This window comes from Melanerpes formicivorus, unplaced genomic scaffold (genome assembly GCF_026170545.1).
Source record: "Melanerpes formicivorus ecotype bairdi unplaced genomic scaffold, bMelFor1.0.p_v2 SCAF_40, whole genome shotgun sequence".
NCBI classification, from domain to species: Eukaryota; Metazoa; Chordata; class Aves; order Piciformes; family Picidae; genus Melanerpes; species Melanerpes formicivorus.
Window position 1 is genome coordinate 838,481 of NW_027142392.1, and position 18,072 is coordinate 856,552.

At 37.0% G+C, this 18,072-nt stretch overlaps 1 protein-coding gene across 1 annotated transcript in view; it reads left to right on the forward strand.

Moving 5' to 3' along the window:
• The window catches only part of MMP16 (matrix metallopeptidase 16), a 180,302-nt gene that overhangs the window by 156,848 nt on the left and 5,382 nt on the right, over positions 1-18,072 (forward strand). Inside the window, exons 8-10 of the mRNA XM_068158513.1 lie at positions 2,867-3,005; positions 10,586-10,736; positions 15,565-15,680. Of these exons, the coding sequence (XP_068014614.1) occupies positions 2,867-3,005; positions 10,586-10,736; positions 15,565-15,680 (406 nt within the window). The remainder of the gene's footprint in view (positions 1-2,866; positions 3,006-10,585; positions 10,737-15,564; positions 15,681-18,072) is intronic.

Here is an 18,072-nt window from a genome sequence, read left to right on the forward strand (position 1 = left end):
ACATTTCCAGAGATTTGCTGATTTTTGTTGATCTGGCTACCTCTTAAAATACACCTATTGGCAAATCATGTGTTTCCTTCTGGCTGTTTAAATAAGACCATAAAAAAAGGCAAAATTCTACATTTGCAAAATTTTAGCTCTCCAGAAACTTGTAGGGTCCTTACAGTGGGGACCCCTTTGTTCATTCCTAATTCAATGGCATGTTAGTCTAGATAATATTTTAGATAATATAATATACATAAATAGATAATATTATAGATACATAATATATAAAAATAGATAATATTATGGATAGCATAATATATATAAAATAGAGCAGGAAAATAAGGTGCCTATGGTATTCCAGAAGCAGAAGAGAGAACATCATATGTTGTGTTCACAGCTATGCTTCAGAAGAGAATACTTGGACATTAAAGGAAATGGCACAGGAAAATCTTATTTCAAGCCACAGATCCTTTATCCTTAATATGGACCAGGTGTGTTACAGTATAGAGAGGTTCCTGAAAACAAGTAGAATGATTTAATCTACAAAGTGGTTTTAATGCGAAGTCACAAAGGTCTTGAATTAGATCTTGTGGTTTAAGTGCTCCTGTTCATGCTGGTAAAGAAAAAGAAATCAGGTGAATGAAAGCTGAATACCACTGAGCAGCCATGACTGTTGCTGATTGCTTATTGCTTTTCAAACTGTGGGTTGTTTAAATTCTCATGTACATTTCTACAGATAGGTGTGGATGTTCTAAGTTTGCATGTGTTTAGGAAGGAGTCCAAAGGTGTAAAGTCCATGATCACAAATCAGCCCTGAGCCACAAACAGTGGGTAACTGGGAAAGTATATCAGAGAGTTGTCATTGCATGTTTCCTTTATTTTTAGGATAGAAGTAGAATAGAATAGGAGTAGAATAGAATAGGGGCAGAATACAATAGAGGTAGAATAGAACATAGCAGTTGGAAGGGTCCTACAACAGTCATCTAGTCCAAGTGCCGGGCAACTTCACGGCTCAAATCATTTGTTAGTGACTCAACTGGAGATAGGGTACAGGTCTAGATGAACCCTGATGATCTAGCCTTGTATGATAATTTTTATAATTTTATGTTCTTCATTGTGAGAGATTGAATCCAGGAGATAAAAGTAGAGAATGAATATTTATCTTGCATTTGGATGCAGGTGAAGACACCTGTGCCAGTCCAGGATGCACGCTAACACCCTGATGAATTGAATTCTTGACATATACCTTGAACTATTTCTTGCTGAAAGCTTAGGGATATATAATATTGACATGATAGTTTCTGTCTATATTAAAAGTAAGTAAAAATGTATATGTATTTAACCCCAAATTTCAGCCTTGCTATTCTTGTGATGATTCTAATTGTCATATATCAGGGCCAATTACTGATTTGCTAAGGAATTGGAGACAAAACCTCTAATCAGGTGAGAATGGTGAACTGTGTTGCACTTACAATGAAAAAGCTAAACATGCAAAAAGTGAGAGATTTTGAAGGGTACTTTCCAGACAATTGCAGCTTTTCAATATAATATTTTTCAGGTTGTATAAGCTGTCTGAACTTTTTAAAATACTAAAGTTCTCAGAAATCTAGGACTCAAAACAACTCTTTCAGTTTTAGACTCCTTTATGCACATGATTAAGATGTATTTTTGTATATGCATTGAGCTGGTTTGTATTTGTATGGCTAATACTTTTTGTGGAGATTTATAAATTGTTGAGTCATTAGAAAGATAAACAATTAAAGAATGCTATGATCTCAGGTTTGGAAAGATGATGAAGGCAGTTCATCATAAGCCTGCTCCTGCAAAGTATTAATCTTCTCTCTAAGCTGTGCCGGTTCCCATAAGAGCTCAGATCTCTTTGGCTTGGCAAATTGACCTATACAGAAAGAAGACTGAATTGTCATGTGAAACTGTGAGAGAGATTTGACAGCATAGCATTTTCTTTGTCATTTGAGGGATTTGGCTTTACAGTTCTGTAAAAATGTGAAATGTTTGTAAAAAGTTAAATAATTGCTTACCCCACTCTTCATCTATACATATAGGATGAACTGAAACTGTTGTTGATTTAAGAGTTGAAGAGGTACAGTGACATCTCATCCCCACCTATTATGTCTTATCCTCATTTCTCAACTTCAGCATTCCTCATTCCTCAACAATTCAACTTCTGTGTGACTCTCACTTAAAATAATAACATATCCCACTGGGGAAAGCTGTTTTAAATGGCAACAAGAGAAGAGAGATTTACCAGGACATTGGATTTAGCACCTATAATGGGCTAAAATATTAACTCTTCTGTTTGTTTATTATTGCGCAGGAAGATTGTAAATCATCTCTACAGTAAAACTGTCATCAAAATGTAGTTCTTAGTAGACTGATGTAATAATCTTACAGCTATATCTATCAACCTTTCCACTGAAAAAGAAAAAGAAAAAAAAAAGAGGCTTGTAAAATTCACTGATGTTCAAAGCCTGTTTGTAGTTCTATTGTACTCTGCTTTCACATATGCACACAGTTCAGTCTGAAAGCATTTGTAGTCCATAAATTTTAAGTTAGACCCTTTGTAGGAATGATGTTGAGAGCATTGCATCATCCCATACAGCATGCTGTATGTTCTGCTGAAGGCTGTCTACACCAAACACACAGTTCGCATGGATAGCTTCTTCCCACCTCAGGGAAAATCTAGTTCTGACACCTTTGTAATGTGTGGATGTGACACGAATGCAAGCATAAATATGGTTATGCAACAGGAAAAGGTCATGCTCTAGAAATGCTAGGATAGGCTGTTCGGTATTTTCAAGACAGCAACTGAATGTATATAAATGCCTGAAAGCATAATAAGAAACGTGTATTTGATTTCCAGGATCAGTGGTTCTGGCGAGTCAGAAACAACAGGGTGATGGATGGATACCCCATGCAGATTACCTACTTCTGGAGGGGACTGCCTCCCAACATTGATGCAGTTTATGAAAACAGTGAGGGGAATTTTGTCTTCTTCAAAGGTAAGAAAAAGTAGAAAGGTGAATGTTTTTTTTTTCACAGTTTCACAATTTCAGCTGTGATGGATGATTTCTTTGAACATATATTGCTCTTTTTTTTATTAGCGAGTTCCAAATCGTGTTGCATGAAGAGTATCTGAGTTATGCTTTCTTATTTTGGCAACTGCAGCTTTAATTTATGATTACCCTTCAGATCCTTTACGCTTCCAGCTATGAAATCTGTTTTGAAAAATGTGGATTAGGAAGCAAGAAAAACCACAGGGGCTATTTTTTTTGTTGTTGTTGTTGTTGTTTGGTTTGGGTTTTTATTGGTGGTTCTCTTTGCTCTTATTGTAAATGACGTTTTCATGTAGTTAAACGGCATCTGTCCTACATCTATTTCTCTATACTTCATTGTACATATTTCATGGGGTGGCTGTGATGTTAGGAGTTGCAGGTGGGAAAAATAAATATCTTTTGTATAGATGTGTAGTTACTATTTTTAAAGAAGCATGAACTCTAGAAATTCTGTTCTGTGGATTAAATTTCTCCTAATCATTCTTGTCAGAGTTTCACTCCAGGTATCAACGATTATTCACAATTAATGCTCTTGAACATGCATCTAATTTAGATGAGAAAATTCGTATATGTATGTTAAATACCCATTTGGCAACAAAAGAATGAAAATTCTGTAAAGGGTATTTTATAAGACAATAATTTGGGAGAAGAAAGAAGAATCTGAATAGATGTGTGAAAAATTATTCAGCTGTTTAGTATTGTGAATCACTTGTTAACTCTTGCCAAAATGTAGAAAATATTTTCTTTAAGTTGTTATGTCAAAAATTATTTCAGTTTTGCAAGTGGAATCATTCAGAGGTAGATAGAAATACTATTCCATTCACTATGGAAACATCATCCTGGGAATGCTGAATGGAAAATATTTAATAACATGAAGATATAGTTCATAACAGCAGAATGAAAACGTAGGTTATATTTTATTAATAGGGAAACTGTATTTTCTGTGTGAATCAGAAGGAAAATCAGACTGCATATATTATGTTTTCTACTTAAATTACTTCAATGCAGCATATGCTTTCACTTCTCTTGCTGTAAAATAAACTTCCTGTTGTAAACTCCAAGAAATTGATATGATCAGGAATCAAGACTAAGGTACCTCAGAACTGCCATTCTTATGTTTGATTTTTGCCACCATGGGACTTGGGAGGATACAAATATTATTCTGTTGATATTTCTGTGCTCATTGTCATAGAATCATAGAATCAACAAGGTTGGAAAAGACCTCAAACATTATCAAGTCCAACCTGTCACCTCATGCCTATTAGACCATGGCACCAAGTTCCACATCCAATCCGCTCTTGAATACCTCCCAGGGACGGTGAATCCACCACCTCCCTGGGCAGCCCATTCCAATGGTTAACAACTCTCCCTGTGAAGAACTTTCTCCTCACCTCAAGCCTAAACTTTCCCTGGCACAGCTTGAGACTGTGTCCTCTCGTTCTGGTGCTGGTTGCCTGGGAGAAGAGACCAACCCCCTCCTGCCTACAACCACCCTTCCAGGTAGTTGTAGACAGCAATAAGGTCTCTCCTGAGCCTCCTCATTGTTACAAAGCAAAAGAGCTACTTTATACATTCTGGACCTCTACCTTGATAATTCTGGGATCCATTACCTAAGCTTCAGACAGAAATGATCAAATTTAGTCTGATACTTGCTTTTCCCTCCCAGAGATCTCAAAATATTTTTCATCATTAACTGACTCTTCACCCAATGCTGACTGATTCCTGTTAATTCTTAAGAGTAATGGATTGAATTAGTAGGCTGTAAGTTATAGGTAGCAAAACACAGGAGAGGAACTTTGCCGTTTTCTGACAGAGAAATCAATCAATCAGGATTGATTAAAACAAGCAGAAGCAGCAGGATTATTCTTTTAGAAACTCTGTTCTTTTCCTTCCATGTCATCCCGAACATATGCTCTCTGACTTCCCCCTTTGTGTATACTGATGGATTTGTGGTATCAGTAGATCTCTTCTGTACAATTTTAGAAATAGAGATAAATAAAAGGGTAAAAGTATTTCTCAACATACCTTTTCTTTTTAAATATTGAGAGCTGTGTTGTAAAATTTGGGCCACGTGTAAATGATATAAGATGGCAACTCAGGACAGGCCATTTATGAATCCTGGAAATGTCTTTATAGGTTATGTTTTTGTGAGGAGAAATGTGATGATTCTTATCTTGTGGAAATAAATCTATCCATATATTTATACCTATTTAACATTACCTCCCTGAGGAAACTGTGAGATCATGCGTAACAAGTAAGATGTGTGTAGAGAATCAATCTGAAGACTGGTGGACCAATTGTCTTCTTGGTTCTGAAATTTCATTTGCTTTAATTTTTGTTTTCATTAATATTTATTTAGACAAGGGAAAGCTATTGTAAAACTTCAGTAGCACTCTTGTAGTGGAAAATGACTCTTGCTCATTCTGAGTGACTTGAAATACTTGGCCTGTCTCCTTTGCCTCATCATGCTTAGCAGTCTGGTGGACGGCTGCTCACACAAACCAGATGTTTACATTCTTGTTATTGCTCACTCCTGGTGAATGAGGATAAGAAGGTGGCACCAGAATTACTTTTTAATTTTCTTTTCTTTTTTTTTTAAATGAGATTTTAGTAGTAGGATTCATTTTGTGTACCTGTGGGAGTTTATATGGTGCTAAAAATGAAATCGTCAAGCCATCTGCACTGTTAAATGTGATGGTAAACCAAATGTAACAATAGAAAGACTGCTATAAAACTCATATTACCTCTGCCACCATCATAACTTTCAGCTGCACTTATCTCATTGCTTGACAGTTTTATTTTGAAAAATAGGTTTACTATAGTGTCAGATCATGGAGCAAAGAAATGACAGAAACATTGGGGGAAATGGAGAATGAGAAAAAATAAAGGAAGCATGAGTAGTAATTTGGAGAAACAAGTCAGGATACACCTGATCCTGTCTTTAAAGACCAAAATTAAGAGCAGAGGTGACTGGAGAAAAAAAACAAAACCAACCCTCCCAAAAAAACCAAAAAACACAGCCACACTTCAAAATTTTATATTAAGGTTGTAACTACTTTCAATTGAATGTAATTCCTTAAAGGTTTGAGAATTTGCCTCATCACTGTGACACCCATGGTCATTACATGCTATGCCCCGCACAGGTTGTTACAACAACCTGAATAATTCTTTGCAGTAATCAATAGGTGGTTAAATACTCTGAAGAATATCTGGGGTTAAAGATTCAATGTTTGAAGTGAAGCATAGCAATACAGGTACCCTGTATTTCCATTATTTTTTCTCTTAGAATGTTAAAGATATGTCTTGAGTGACTTCAAATAATTGCAGTCACCATTCATCCTTCTCGATCGTTTCCCTGCGGTGATGATATTTAACAAAGCATTATTGCAAAAAGTAAGACATTCTGGCTTTTTTATTACTTGCCTCATTCTCAGCCTGTGACCTTAACCATTCTGATTGTTATTATCTTAGATCTTGCACTAGGGAATTAAAGCAGAGAGATTAAACAATTCTGAAGCTTGGTCATACTTCATGAAGCGTGGCGCTTTATTCTCTGTGAGAATAACAAACCTGCCAACCAGACCTTAAAAACTGCTTTGTAAAATAAATACATAGGTGGTTTTGTTAGTTGCTGTGTTTTAGTTTGTTGTTTTTTTGGGGTTTGTTTGTTTGTTTGTTTTGCCAAGGGCATAGCGGCTGGTCTCTTCTCCCAGGCAACCAGCACCAGAACAAGACGACTCAGTCTCAAGCTGTTCCAGGGGAGGTTCAGACTGGAAGTTAGGAAGAAATTCTTCACAGAGTGACTACCCATTGGAATGTGCTGCCCAGGGAGGTGGTGGAGTCACCATCATAGGAGGTGTTTAGGAGGAGATTTGATAGGGTACTTGGTTCAATGATTTAGTTGATTAGGTGGTGTTGGATTATGGGCTGGACGTGATGAAGGGTCTTTTTTATGTAACGTTAGGACTCGGAACACATGTTAGTTATCTATAAGAAGAATCACACTATAACTATCCCAGTCTTGTCATATATTCTTCATTTTCAATATGATCACAATTAATGAAATGTAGTCAAGACTAGAATAGAATAAAGCAGGTTGGAAGAGACCTTTGAGATCATCAGGTCCAACCTTCCCATTAACAATCAACTCAGTTGCAGCAGATTAAACATGCCTTCCAAAGCAAATGTTAAATACAATTCCCTCTGGTTAGAATCAATAGAAGTCTTATCCACATGTATTAGAGCTCTCAATGCCTTACTGTCTCCATAAAATACAGATAAATTTACCTTTTTTCTCTTTAGCCAGAAAAACAAAAAAAGTGTCTTAGAAAGCATGTAGGTGAGGATGAATTTAGTTTCTGACGTCTTTTGTTCCCACATCTGCACTACCCTCCTATTTCAGTATATCTGAACATGCAACAAACACCAACAAACACTTCAAAATGGTGTATGCTGGAGCCTTGTTTTGGTATGGCCTGATTTTGTTAATAGCTAATTTTGTCTCATTGGGTATGGCTGATAATGGTCTATTCTAACAATTGTTGGTACTTTTATTCCTTGTGAGGAAAGTAATGACATACATCACAGCATATGCCTCTCAATGCTGTGCAACAGCTGTCATTTTGAATGATCTAAACAGAAATGACCTGGCTCAGTATCATTCACTGGATACCATCTGTTGTTCACACCACAAGTACCAGCTATTAAAGTCCAAGCCACATGACTTAGCCTTGCATTTGAAACTGCCATTACTATCTGAAACCTCATCATATGAATTGGCAAAAAGATAAATCACATGGGAGGAGGGAGAGTGATGATGCTCACCTCTGTCACTATCAAACCTTCTAAGTGAATTTTGTACAGAATCTCAGTAAATGTCAGGCTAGCACAGACCTTAATCCCATGTCAACACAGGCCTCAGCTTTCCACAACTGCTCTTCATCGATCTGTCTCTCTTTTATTTTCAGTACTTCAAATGGCTCTCTACATGCTCATTCTTTGAACCCTTTCATCTTTCAACTGGCAGCAGGGAGAAGATGGATCTGTTGATCAAACTGTATTTGTGCTTGGTACTGGGTGACAAGCAGCTTCAAAAAAACTTGATAAAACATTTACTCTGGAAACCCAGCATGGGAGGAACTGAAACTGTATCCCCACTCCTAATTAAAACTGTGATAAAATGAAAATGTGCTTTAAATCACTACAGTATAAGGAGGGAGATTAAAAAAAAATAAAAATATCCCTCTCTTTAAACAAACATTTAATATCACTAATGGATAGCCAAAATATTATCACAGTATCAGTCAGGGTTGGAAGGGACCACAAGGATCATCTAGTTTCCAACCCCCCTGCCATGGGCAGGGACACCCCACTCTAGATCAGGCTGGCCAGAGCCTCATCCAGCCTGGTCTTAAACACCTCCAGGGATGGCGTTCCAGCCACCTCCCTGGACAACCCATTCCAGGGCCTCACCACTCTCATGATGAAGAACTTCCTCCTCACATCCAGCCTGAATGTCCCCACCTCCAGCTTCATTCCATTCCCCCTAGTCCTATCACTACCTGAGATCCTGAGAAATCCCTCCCCTGCCTTCTTGTAGGCTCTCTTCAGATCCTGGAAGGCCACAATATATTAACCCTGCCACAAACCAGCTCTCTGGACTGTTCCTCTTTGTGTCTCTGGTTTATACCTGATCCTAGATCTCTGGAGTAATATTACACTTTCTTACAAAATATTTATGCAGCATAGTGCTTTAACCTCTATGTAACAGCCTGCATAGCCTTACAGGTAAGTACAATGGCTAATACCAATAGCCATGATTGCATCTCTTAGGATCTCTTTCCAAATGTTTGAGCAAAATATATTTTTTAACTTTTTTTTCCTTATACTTTAAATATCATCATCATGAATAACAATAGGGAGACAAAAATGAAATATCCAATAGGCCAATTCAATATGTATGGTCATGGATCTCTGCTAGACCTTTCTGTGATGTAACTCAGGAAGGTCTGAATGATGTCATAGTATCATAGAATCATTCAGGGTTGGAAGGGACCACAAGGATCATCTAGTTCCAACCCCCCTGCCATGGGCACGGACACCCCACACTAGATCAGGCTGGCCAGAGCCTTGTCCAGCCTGCTCTTAAACACCTCCAGGGACGGGGCCTCGACCACCTCCCTGGACAACCCATTCCAGGGTGTCAGAGTGTAATCTCCTTCAATGTAATTGTTATGAAAAATAGGAGTGTTTTTTGGAAGCACAAATGAAGGTAGTACTTTGAAGAGAAAATCAATACCTGGTTCTTACACAATGAAGCCTACAATCTACCTCAGAAAAAGTGTCCCTGTGGACTTGATGACATAATGCAAAAAGAAGACAGCCCTCCAAGCAGGTTCTTGTCAAGGATTAGAGCTGTGGTGGCCACTAAATGAGTGACAGGTGCTCTGTGTTAATCCCTCTCCCTTCCCAAAGGAGAAAAGAAAGGGGATAAGGGAGAGAGACTTGCAGACTGGAAAAGTAAAACTGTTTTACTTAAAATAATGCCAATAAAATTATATATATAAAACCAAACCTCTTGATATCAATTAATGTCACCAATGCCACTGCTACTGTGGGCAGGCTCTGGGAAAGTCCCAGGATGGACTCAATGGCAAACAGGAATTGAATTCAGGAGCTGGATTCTGAAACTGAATTGGGGAATGTATGGATTGGAATCAGGGGCAGAAAGGACAGAATCTTTCTCAAAAATTGTCCACTGAAGAAAAGAGATTAACCTTTGTGATCCCTCAGTTTTGCATGTGGAATTAAATATTTAGTTGGTCAGTTCAGAGTTGTACTATTGGTAATTGGATGGGTTTGGATGGATCATCACCCACAATCAAAGGTTAAATCCTACTTCCAGTGGTACTAAATGCAATCCTGCTTTAATGTGAGAAACGGTTTTCACCTGTGGTACTTAGAGCCTCAGTTTACTCTCTTTAGGCCAAACTAAAGAAAATCTGATTAAAAATGTATTTTCAATGCTATGGTAAATGTAGAATGCAAGTTTTCTAAGTAATTTAACTTCTTGAGGAGAATGAGAGGACAGAGTAATACAAATATATGATCTCTGTGGGGATAGAAATTTCTCTGGTTTATTTATTTAAATGTTTTCTTGGCTTGCTTTCTCTTAAAACTCACTTTTATTTCATCATGAAAGGTTAAACTGTTGTGTAATATTGCTGTAAATGTATTACATTATCAACAACAGAGCATCTTGAGACATCATTTTCATTCTGGATTTGATCCCTGTATGCTTGGCATCAAAATATTCTGTGGGTTTATTGAATGGAAGGTGCTTTATAAATGCAAGGTATTTGTAAGACATGTTTAATTTTGCATTATCTACAGTGATAGAACATATTTAATGTCACTGGTTTTGGCAGAACAACTTTCTTATTTCTTAGGATTGTATTAATGGCAATGCTGAGAGTACTGACAACTAACACAAATATGTGTATGTGTATATGTATGCTTTTGTACAGGTAACAAGTTCTGGGTTTTCAAGGACACTACTCTCCAGCCAGGTTACCCTCATGATTTGATAACACTTGGAAGCGGAATTCCTTCCCATGGCATCGATTCAGCAATTTGGTGGGAAGATGTTGGGAAAACCTACTTCTTCAAAGGAGATAGGTTGGTATAGCAATTCAGGATATCAGCTAAGCCTGCTAATCTTTTCCTCTGTTTTTTCAAAATAAAAAGTCAGCCACTAAAATGGTTCATTTTCTGTGCATGAAATTAACTGCTCCTGCAGTTAAGGAGGAGGACCGTTCACTTTTCACATGTCTTGTAGCCTACATTTTATTTGTGTGAATATACTGAAATAAGTACATGTATATCCAGTGGAAAAGTCATGCTTTGGAAGTCAGCAGGCAAGTCAGAGTTGTGGCAAATTTCTACCAAAATATTCAAAGTAATGTAGTTACTTCTGTTCTTACCTGATAGTTTTTATGCACACTTCTAAACCCAGCACATAAACAGGCAAGGCACGATCCAAAGCTTTTTTTAAGGTCAGTGAAAATTACTTCTCTGCTACTATTCAAAAATTAGGAAAGAAAGGGAAGTTGCATCTAAACCAGGAAGCTGCAGAAAAGATTTGACCACTTCCCAAGGAATTATTTAGAAATAAATCTTACAGTTCTCTTCAGAAGGTTTTGGTTTGTTTGTTTGTGGGGGTTTTTTTGTTTGTTTTTTATATGATTAATCAAGAAAAAAAAAATACAAATTATTTTCTAGTCCTGAAAGAGACTTGCATTAATCACTTGCCATCTCTGTGTCTTCATTTCCCTGTCTGTAAAAATAAGGGAAAGAATATTTACCTGCTTTATGGAGATGTCAAGAGAAGTGATTAATTTTTTAAACCCTGCAAGTTTTCTGAGTGATGGATTTTGCAAGTTTTCAGGGTGTTACTGTGTTTGCTGATTGATGCATCACTGTGCAAATTCTGAAAGCTCAGGGACAAATTATCTTTTTTTATCATTTTAATGTTTGTATTAGTATTACTAAAAGTATCATGAGAGCTTTTATTACTGTGTGTTATTATCCCTATATATTACCCTGCATAGGCAGTTACTTATACTCAAAACATTCCTAAAACACTAGTGTTGATAACAGAAGGCCAAAAGAACTCTGAGAGAAAAAAAATCTGTTTGTGGAGAAGTTCCTACTTAGAGCTAAAAAGCACAATGAAACTCAGCAGCATATAAATGCAAACCAGTGTGTTAGAAGGAGATCAGAAAACATGAGCCTTGCAGAGATAATCGAATGATTGCAGGATATTGACTACCAGTGAGAATAAACTCTTACAGCACTAAGCTTTTTCATGTGTATTGTTTATATCACAATTTTTTTTCTTAATGTCAAGCTAGAGTTGAATTCTCTTGCTGGTTTCAGTAATATATGTTTAAATCTGACTATAGGGGTCTGAAGAAGGTATAACATAAATTGAAGAAGGTATAACATAAATGTACCTTCTCCATGGCAGGAGGTAGGGATGAAAGGGAAACAGAAAGTTATACTAGCATCAAAATAACAAAGTATATTCCTCCTTATGTAACTCAAGGACTTCTATACTTTGATTTGATGGTAATATGTAGTTAAGGAGCAGTAGGGCAGAATCTAAGCAAAGTTGAATGTCCCAGAACAGTGGCATACATAAAAAAGTTAGAGTAGTTGAATACAAAACAGTAAGTATTGACTATAAAATGAAAAAGAAAATAAACAAAACCCACAACCAAAAAAACAAACAAACACCACCACAAACAACCCCAAACAAACAAAAAACCCAACAACAAAACCACAAACCCAAGCGCAACCAACCAACTCCAAACCAGGAAGAAGATTTAAAAGGCCAAATAGTATAGCATTGTAAGTACACATGTCTAAAGCAATTAATCTATGGATCATTATTATTTAAAATAATCCATTTAAACACTGATAATAGTTCTTCCAAATAATTTTATGAAAGCTAGAGGGGCCAAAAAATTACCACAGAAGACATGTTGCCCTCTCTTATTCATCTCCTACTACAACTGAGTAGTGTAGAACAAGCTGATAAGAGGTTTGCTGTACTTCTGCCTTGCTATGTCCCTGTTTGGTGTGGCTAGTTTTTGTACTTTAGAGGTTACATGAGTAGGTGTATTTTCTTCATAAAGCTCAGCCATCCAATAGTTCAGAATATCATTAAGTAAATAGGATTAGATACAGCAACATTTTAGCAACTATTTTCCAATTATTATTTTTTCTAAGGCCATGAAGTGCATTTTTATTTTTTCCCCCCTCTGTTGTTTTATCAATCTTAGAGATACAGTTACACAGTGTATACAGTTTGTAAAGCTAACATCACTCAAACCATCACTGGGGAGTCTGCTTGTAAACATTCAGCATGCCAAGGAGAATCAGAACTAGAATTTTCCTTACCCTGTAGATATGCTCATTATGCCAGCACAGATTGCCAAGACTGTATCATGATCAGGCCTTCCCATATCAGTGCTGAAATACCAACAGGTTTGGGACTTCTGTGTGTGCACTGAATGTGCCCTCAAAGGCTTGTTTTTTTTAATGACAACATCTATTTTTGAAAGTCCTAGAGGACTGCCTATTTCCATCGTGCAGTTTAGTGGTAATACACAGAGGTTAGTAAAAGAAGCAGCTCAAAAATGTGAAAAATATTGGAAGAGAAAAAAAGGGAAAAGAATGGAAGTACACAGGAAGGAAATAGTTTTCTGAGGGGAAAAAAAAAGAGATAGAAGAAAAGGTAAGATAGCTGATGAAGAAGAAATACAGCTAAAAATGCAGATTAGAAAATAGAATATTAACTCAGAAAAGAGTACCAACGATGAAACAGAGAGAAAGAGGGAACAGACAAATGTGAAAAGGGAAGCTGCAAACTGAGGATGAAGAAACAGAGTCAAAAGATGAGCAAGAAGCGATTGCAATAGTGTTCATGTCAGGGCTTTGTTTACTACCTCAAGATGTTGTTTCTTTCTTCACATGAATTGTGAAAGATGTTACTTTTCAAAACAATGAACATTGCTTTGGCAATGTTACTGGCTGGTTACTGATGCATATGGGACTAGACTAAGAAATCAGGCTAACAAAAAAAAATTTATGCATAAGAAATAGAGAATAAATACAAATGTTTAAAAATGTAACTTGCCAACTCTTAACCCACTTGAAATCTGCCACCTTTTAATTTCATTGAGAGTTTTAAGCAATTAAAATGCCCTGTGGGTAGAAACACATACAAGTTTAGACCATTTTGTTTTTAAAAAAGGTGAAGACATGAATTTATTAAATGTCTGAGTACCTTCACAGGGCTAAAATGTCATTTGCTTAGGGTCTCCTTAATGTGTCAGCAATTATCATTAAAAGATTTTTCAAGAGCTGAAGTCAAATACATGCAAATTACAAAAAAGGTCAAGTTTTTAGCAGTGACCAGGTCATCAGTGAAAGTGCTATGTTTTCAGGGTCTTGATGTCTGGAAGTAGTGAGGGGCTGCCTTTTAATGTAATTTTTCCCATGAATAAAACTGATTTGGAAAACAAAACCAAAACAAACCAAACAAAAGAACCCTGAACACACACATGCACCAAAAAAAACCCAAACCAACAAACAGCAAAACAAATTCCTCAAGAAGACTGTTCTTTAAATTGTTATGCTTTCAATTGAGAATAGAATAGAATAGAATAGAATAGAATAGAATAGAATAGAATAGAATAGAATAGAATAGAATAGAATAGACCAGACTAGAAGAGACCTTCAAGATCATCGCATCCAACCCATCAACCAATCCAATCCACCTAAACAACTAAACCATGGCACCAATCACCCCATCAAGTCTCCTCCTGAACACCTCCAATGATGGTGACTCCACCACCTCCCCAGGCAGCCCATTCCAATGGGCAATCACTCTCTCTGTATAGAATTTCTTCCTAACATCCAGCCTAAACCTCCCCTGGTGCATCCTGAGACTGTGTCCTCTTGTTCTGGTACTGGCTGCCTGGGAGAAGAGACCAACAATTGATGGAGCCAACATAATATGAAATAGCCCACCCAAACATTATATCAGGATGCACAATGATACTAGAGACACAGTATATTAATTCTTAGAACCATCTTATAGTAAGATATGCATAGCAGTTGTAGGCAGCTGCATACCAACAAAGAAATGATGAACATTACCTGTATGTGTAAACAATATCACATGTAAATACTTCTTATGTGTTCATGTTGCCTCGAATTTGCCTGCTGAAGCTTTTTAGATTGGAGAAGAGCTGGCTGGCAAAACCACACAAAAGCAGGTTGAATTCTGTGTTGCACCGTATCTGTTTGCTGTTAATGAAATGCGCTACGGAATGGGTTGCCCGGGGAGGTGGTGGAGTCGCCATCATTGAAGGTGTTCAGAAGGAGACTTGATGGGGTGCTTGGTGCCATGGGTTAGCTGTTTGGGTGGGTTGGATTGGTTGATGGGTTGGACACGATGGTCTTGAAGGTCTCTTCCAACCTGGTTTGGTTTATTCTAAAGTTTATTCTAAAGTTTATTCTAAATGCAAAGCTATCACACTATATACATAAAAGGAGTTAAGATTACTGAGAGTATTTTAATCTGATGTTATTTTTGTGATTCAGATGTTCCCTAAAATGTTAATATATCTTTTTTTTTGCATATGTTGCTTCTCTTTGTGTCACTGTGATGTCCCAGGCATCAAAGTGAGGTAGATGCTGATTTAGTTGTCTTCTATCTGTTTACATGAGCAGTTGTCCAGTCAGAAAATAGACTTCTTTGTATTGCAATATGTAATCTCTTTGTAATGTATTATGTTCAAAGAAAAGGATCAAGTATTCCCTATGGCCTGTGACTGTAGCAAGTGTTAGAAGGAATAAAACGATGTAGTTACTCATCTTCTATCTTATAAATGCCTTTTTCTTTTTTTTTTAATCCTTTAAAAAAAAATTTCAGATACTGGAGATATAGTGAAGAAATGAGATCCATGGACCCTGGTTATCCAAAACCAATCACAATTTGGAAAGGTATCCCAGAATCCCCTCAGGGAGCCTTTGTCCACAAAGAAAATGGTATGCAAACACGTTCTGCTTTTAACAATTTACTTATATTGATTATGGAAGAGGGAGTAGTAAGGGGGTGATGAGCTATTCAGGTTAAGCAGTAAAAAGAATTCTTGATTTATGAACAGAGTATTTCCTGCTGTCATACATGCTGTTGTGAAAATGGCTGTCTCTTTTCATGTATCATTTAACACAGTGGAGAAAACCCCTTCAAACTTACTACCAGAAACTTTTCATTTCCCTTTTGGTTTTCTTGTGTCTTCATTAACTTTATTATTTTTGTTCTCTGCTGAATTATAGTATCTCTGAAGAAAGCTTCGTGAACAGGCACCTTCTGTCAAGGTGTTGGCTGTTTTCGCAGTATTCACTGCATTCTGAAATACTAGAAAAGGGAAGCAAAATCTGCATCTAAGCAGAAATCTCCCTAGGAATCTATGCAAAGAAAAGATGTTATGACTTAAGCCCATAATGCAGAAATGCAGGTCACAGGGATGTTCATATGAAGTGCTATTACCTGTACCAAGAAGCATCATCCCAAACAGGAACCCAGAATCTCAGCTGGCCACAACTCCAAAAGAATCAGGGCAGCCAAAATCTCCTACATCTTGAGAATTCAATGGTACCCAGGGGCTGCTGGCAGGCTGCCAGCCCTGTGCTGCACAGGATTTAGATCACTTTCGTGGGAATAAAAATATGCATTTGTCATCACTTGCCATTGTTGGAGAATTGTTGTATGACATCTATGATTTATTTATTAGTATGCTCTGAGTTTATTTGTTTGCCTTACAGGCAGTACACATATATAGTGCCATATTATTTTAATTTCCTTCTAATAAGCAGATAAAAAGATTTCTTTCCTTCCTGTATGAACTATTTCAATCTCCTGTTTCAGCATCTAACTTGATTAAGAAGTTTACCATGGAAATGTTTGAGATTTTGGGATGGGTGGGGTTTTTGTTGTTGGTTTGTTTGGGTGTTTGTTTTGTTTTGTTTTCAGAAATATGTTTAATTGCTTCCTTGCTTTGTCTCTATTTTATCCAGAAGCAGAAATCTTCTCTTGATTCTGGCCTTTTGGCTAGACTAGGCTTTCTGGTGTTGCTTCTATTGGTTTAGTTTTCTTTTGGGTTTTGTACTGGAAAGCAGGACAGTCAATAACTAGCTGTTTGTAAATACACATACATGTGGAAATGGGCACAAATGTTATGTATGCACAGGCAGTCTTAATGGATACTCTCTCAATTTTCTTCCTTTAGTTACTTTTCAAGTACACCTTTACCGTTTACCAACTTCCGTCCACCATATTCCCTTTCTTAAGGGGGCAACGTCAACCGGCCACACATCCAAAAGGAATTTAATATATGTGTATACATACGTATGTGTTTGAGAGTTTTTTCTTACCTTGGCTGCATTCCCCATAATAAGTTTATGAGCTCAGGTACAGTTGTCTCTCATTAAAAATGCAAATTATCTTACTGTAGCCCTCAAACCAGTGAGTTTGGAAGTACTACAGAGTGAGAGCACCTGTTGCTAAGACAGGAAAGACTCAGTTATCTTGAAGCCCCTACTCTTTTTCACCCCATTGGCTTTGATAGACTGTCTGAGCCATTGATTGAGATGGGTGGTAAAACATGCCATGAGATTATTTGGGAGCAGAAAGAAAAGAGAGCATCAGAAAGCCTAAAAGTGCCCCAGGACAGAAAGAGGGGCTTAAAGTGGCACCATAAAGTTCCCAATAGGATCACTATGACATTTTCCCTAAAATCAAGAAAACAGGTGTACTGAGAAACAGTTCACCACTCCACTAATGATTATATGAGGAGAGAAAAACAAAAGCAGATGCAGATAAGAAGTACCACAGGTTAGCTGTAAAGAAGTTGACATGAAAGTTTTACTGTATATATTCTTAAGGGAACATCTGGAAGCATGTCTTTCAATTAATCCATTTAATTTGAAAGAACCTTCAACAGCTACAAAAAATCTGATCATAAATTGATTTCCTTCACTGTTCACAAAAATTTGGATTCATCTTGTGGTAGGAGCCTTGAGAAAGATGAGAAAATTTCCTACTGTAGCCAGCATCCTGACTCAGTGTCCTAATAGCTTGATAAGGTATGGGTAGCATCTTTGTAACTCTTCCTGCTACTTCCCATATTGTGGTAGAAACTGTTAACAGGAAATAAAGGAGACATTTTCTTTCTGTTGCTCCATGGAATCTGAAATCAAACAAAGTTCTTCAGACTGGGGAAATCTTTCTCCCTTGAGCAGCATACAAAATTTTAGTTCCCAACTAGAAATTCTGCAGAAGTGCATGGTCAGCAAATTATTTTGTAGAGTAGAAAGAGGATAGTCTATTTTATTAGCCCAGAGAGCTTTTTTTTTGTCATGTGCTTACTACCACTCC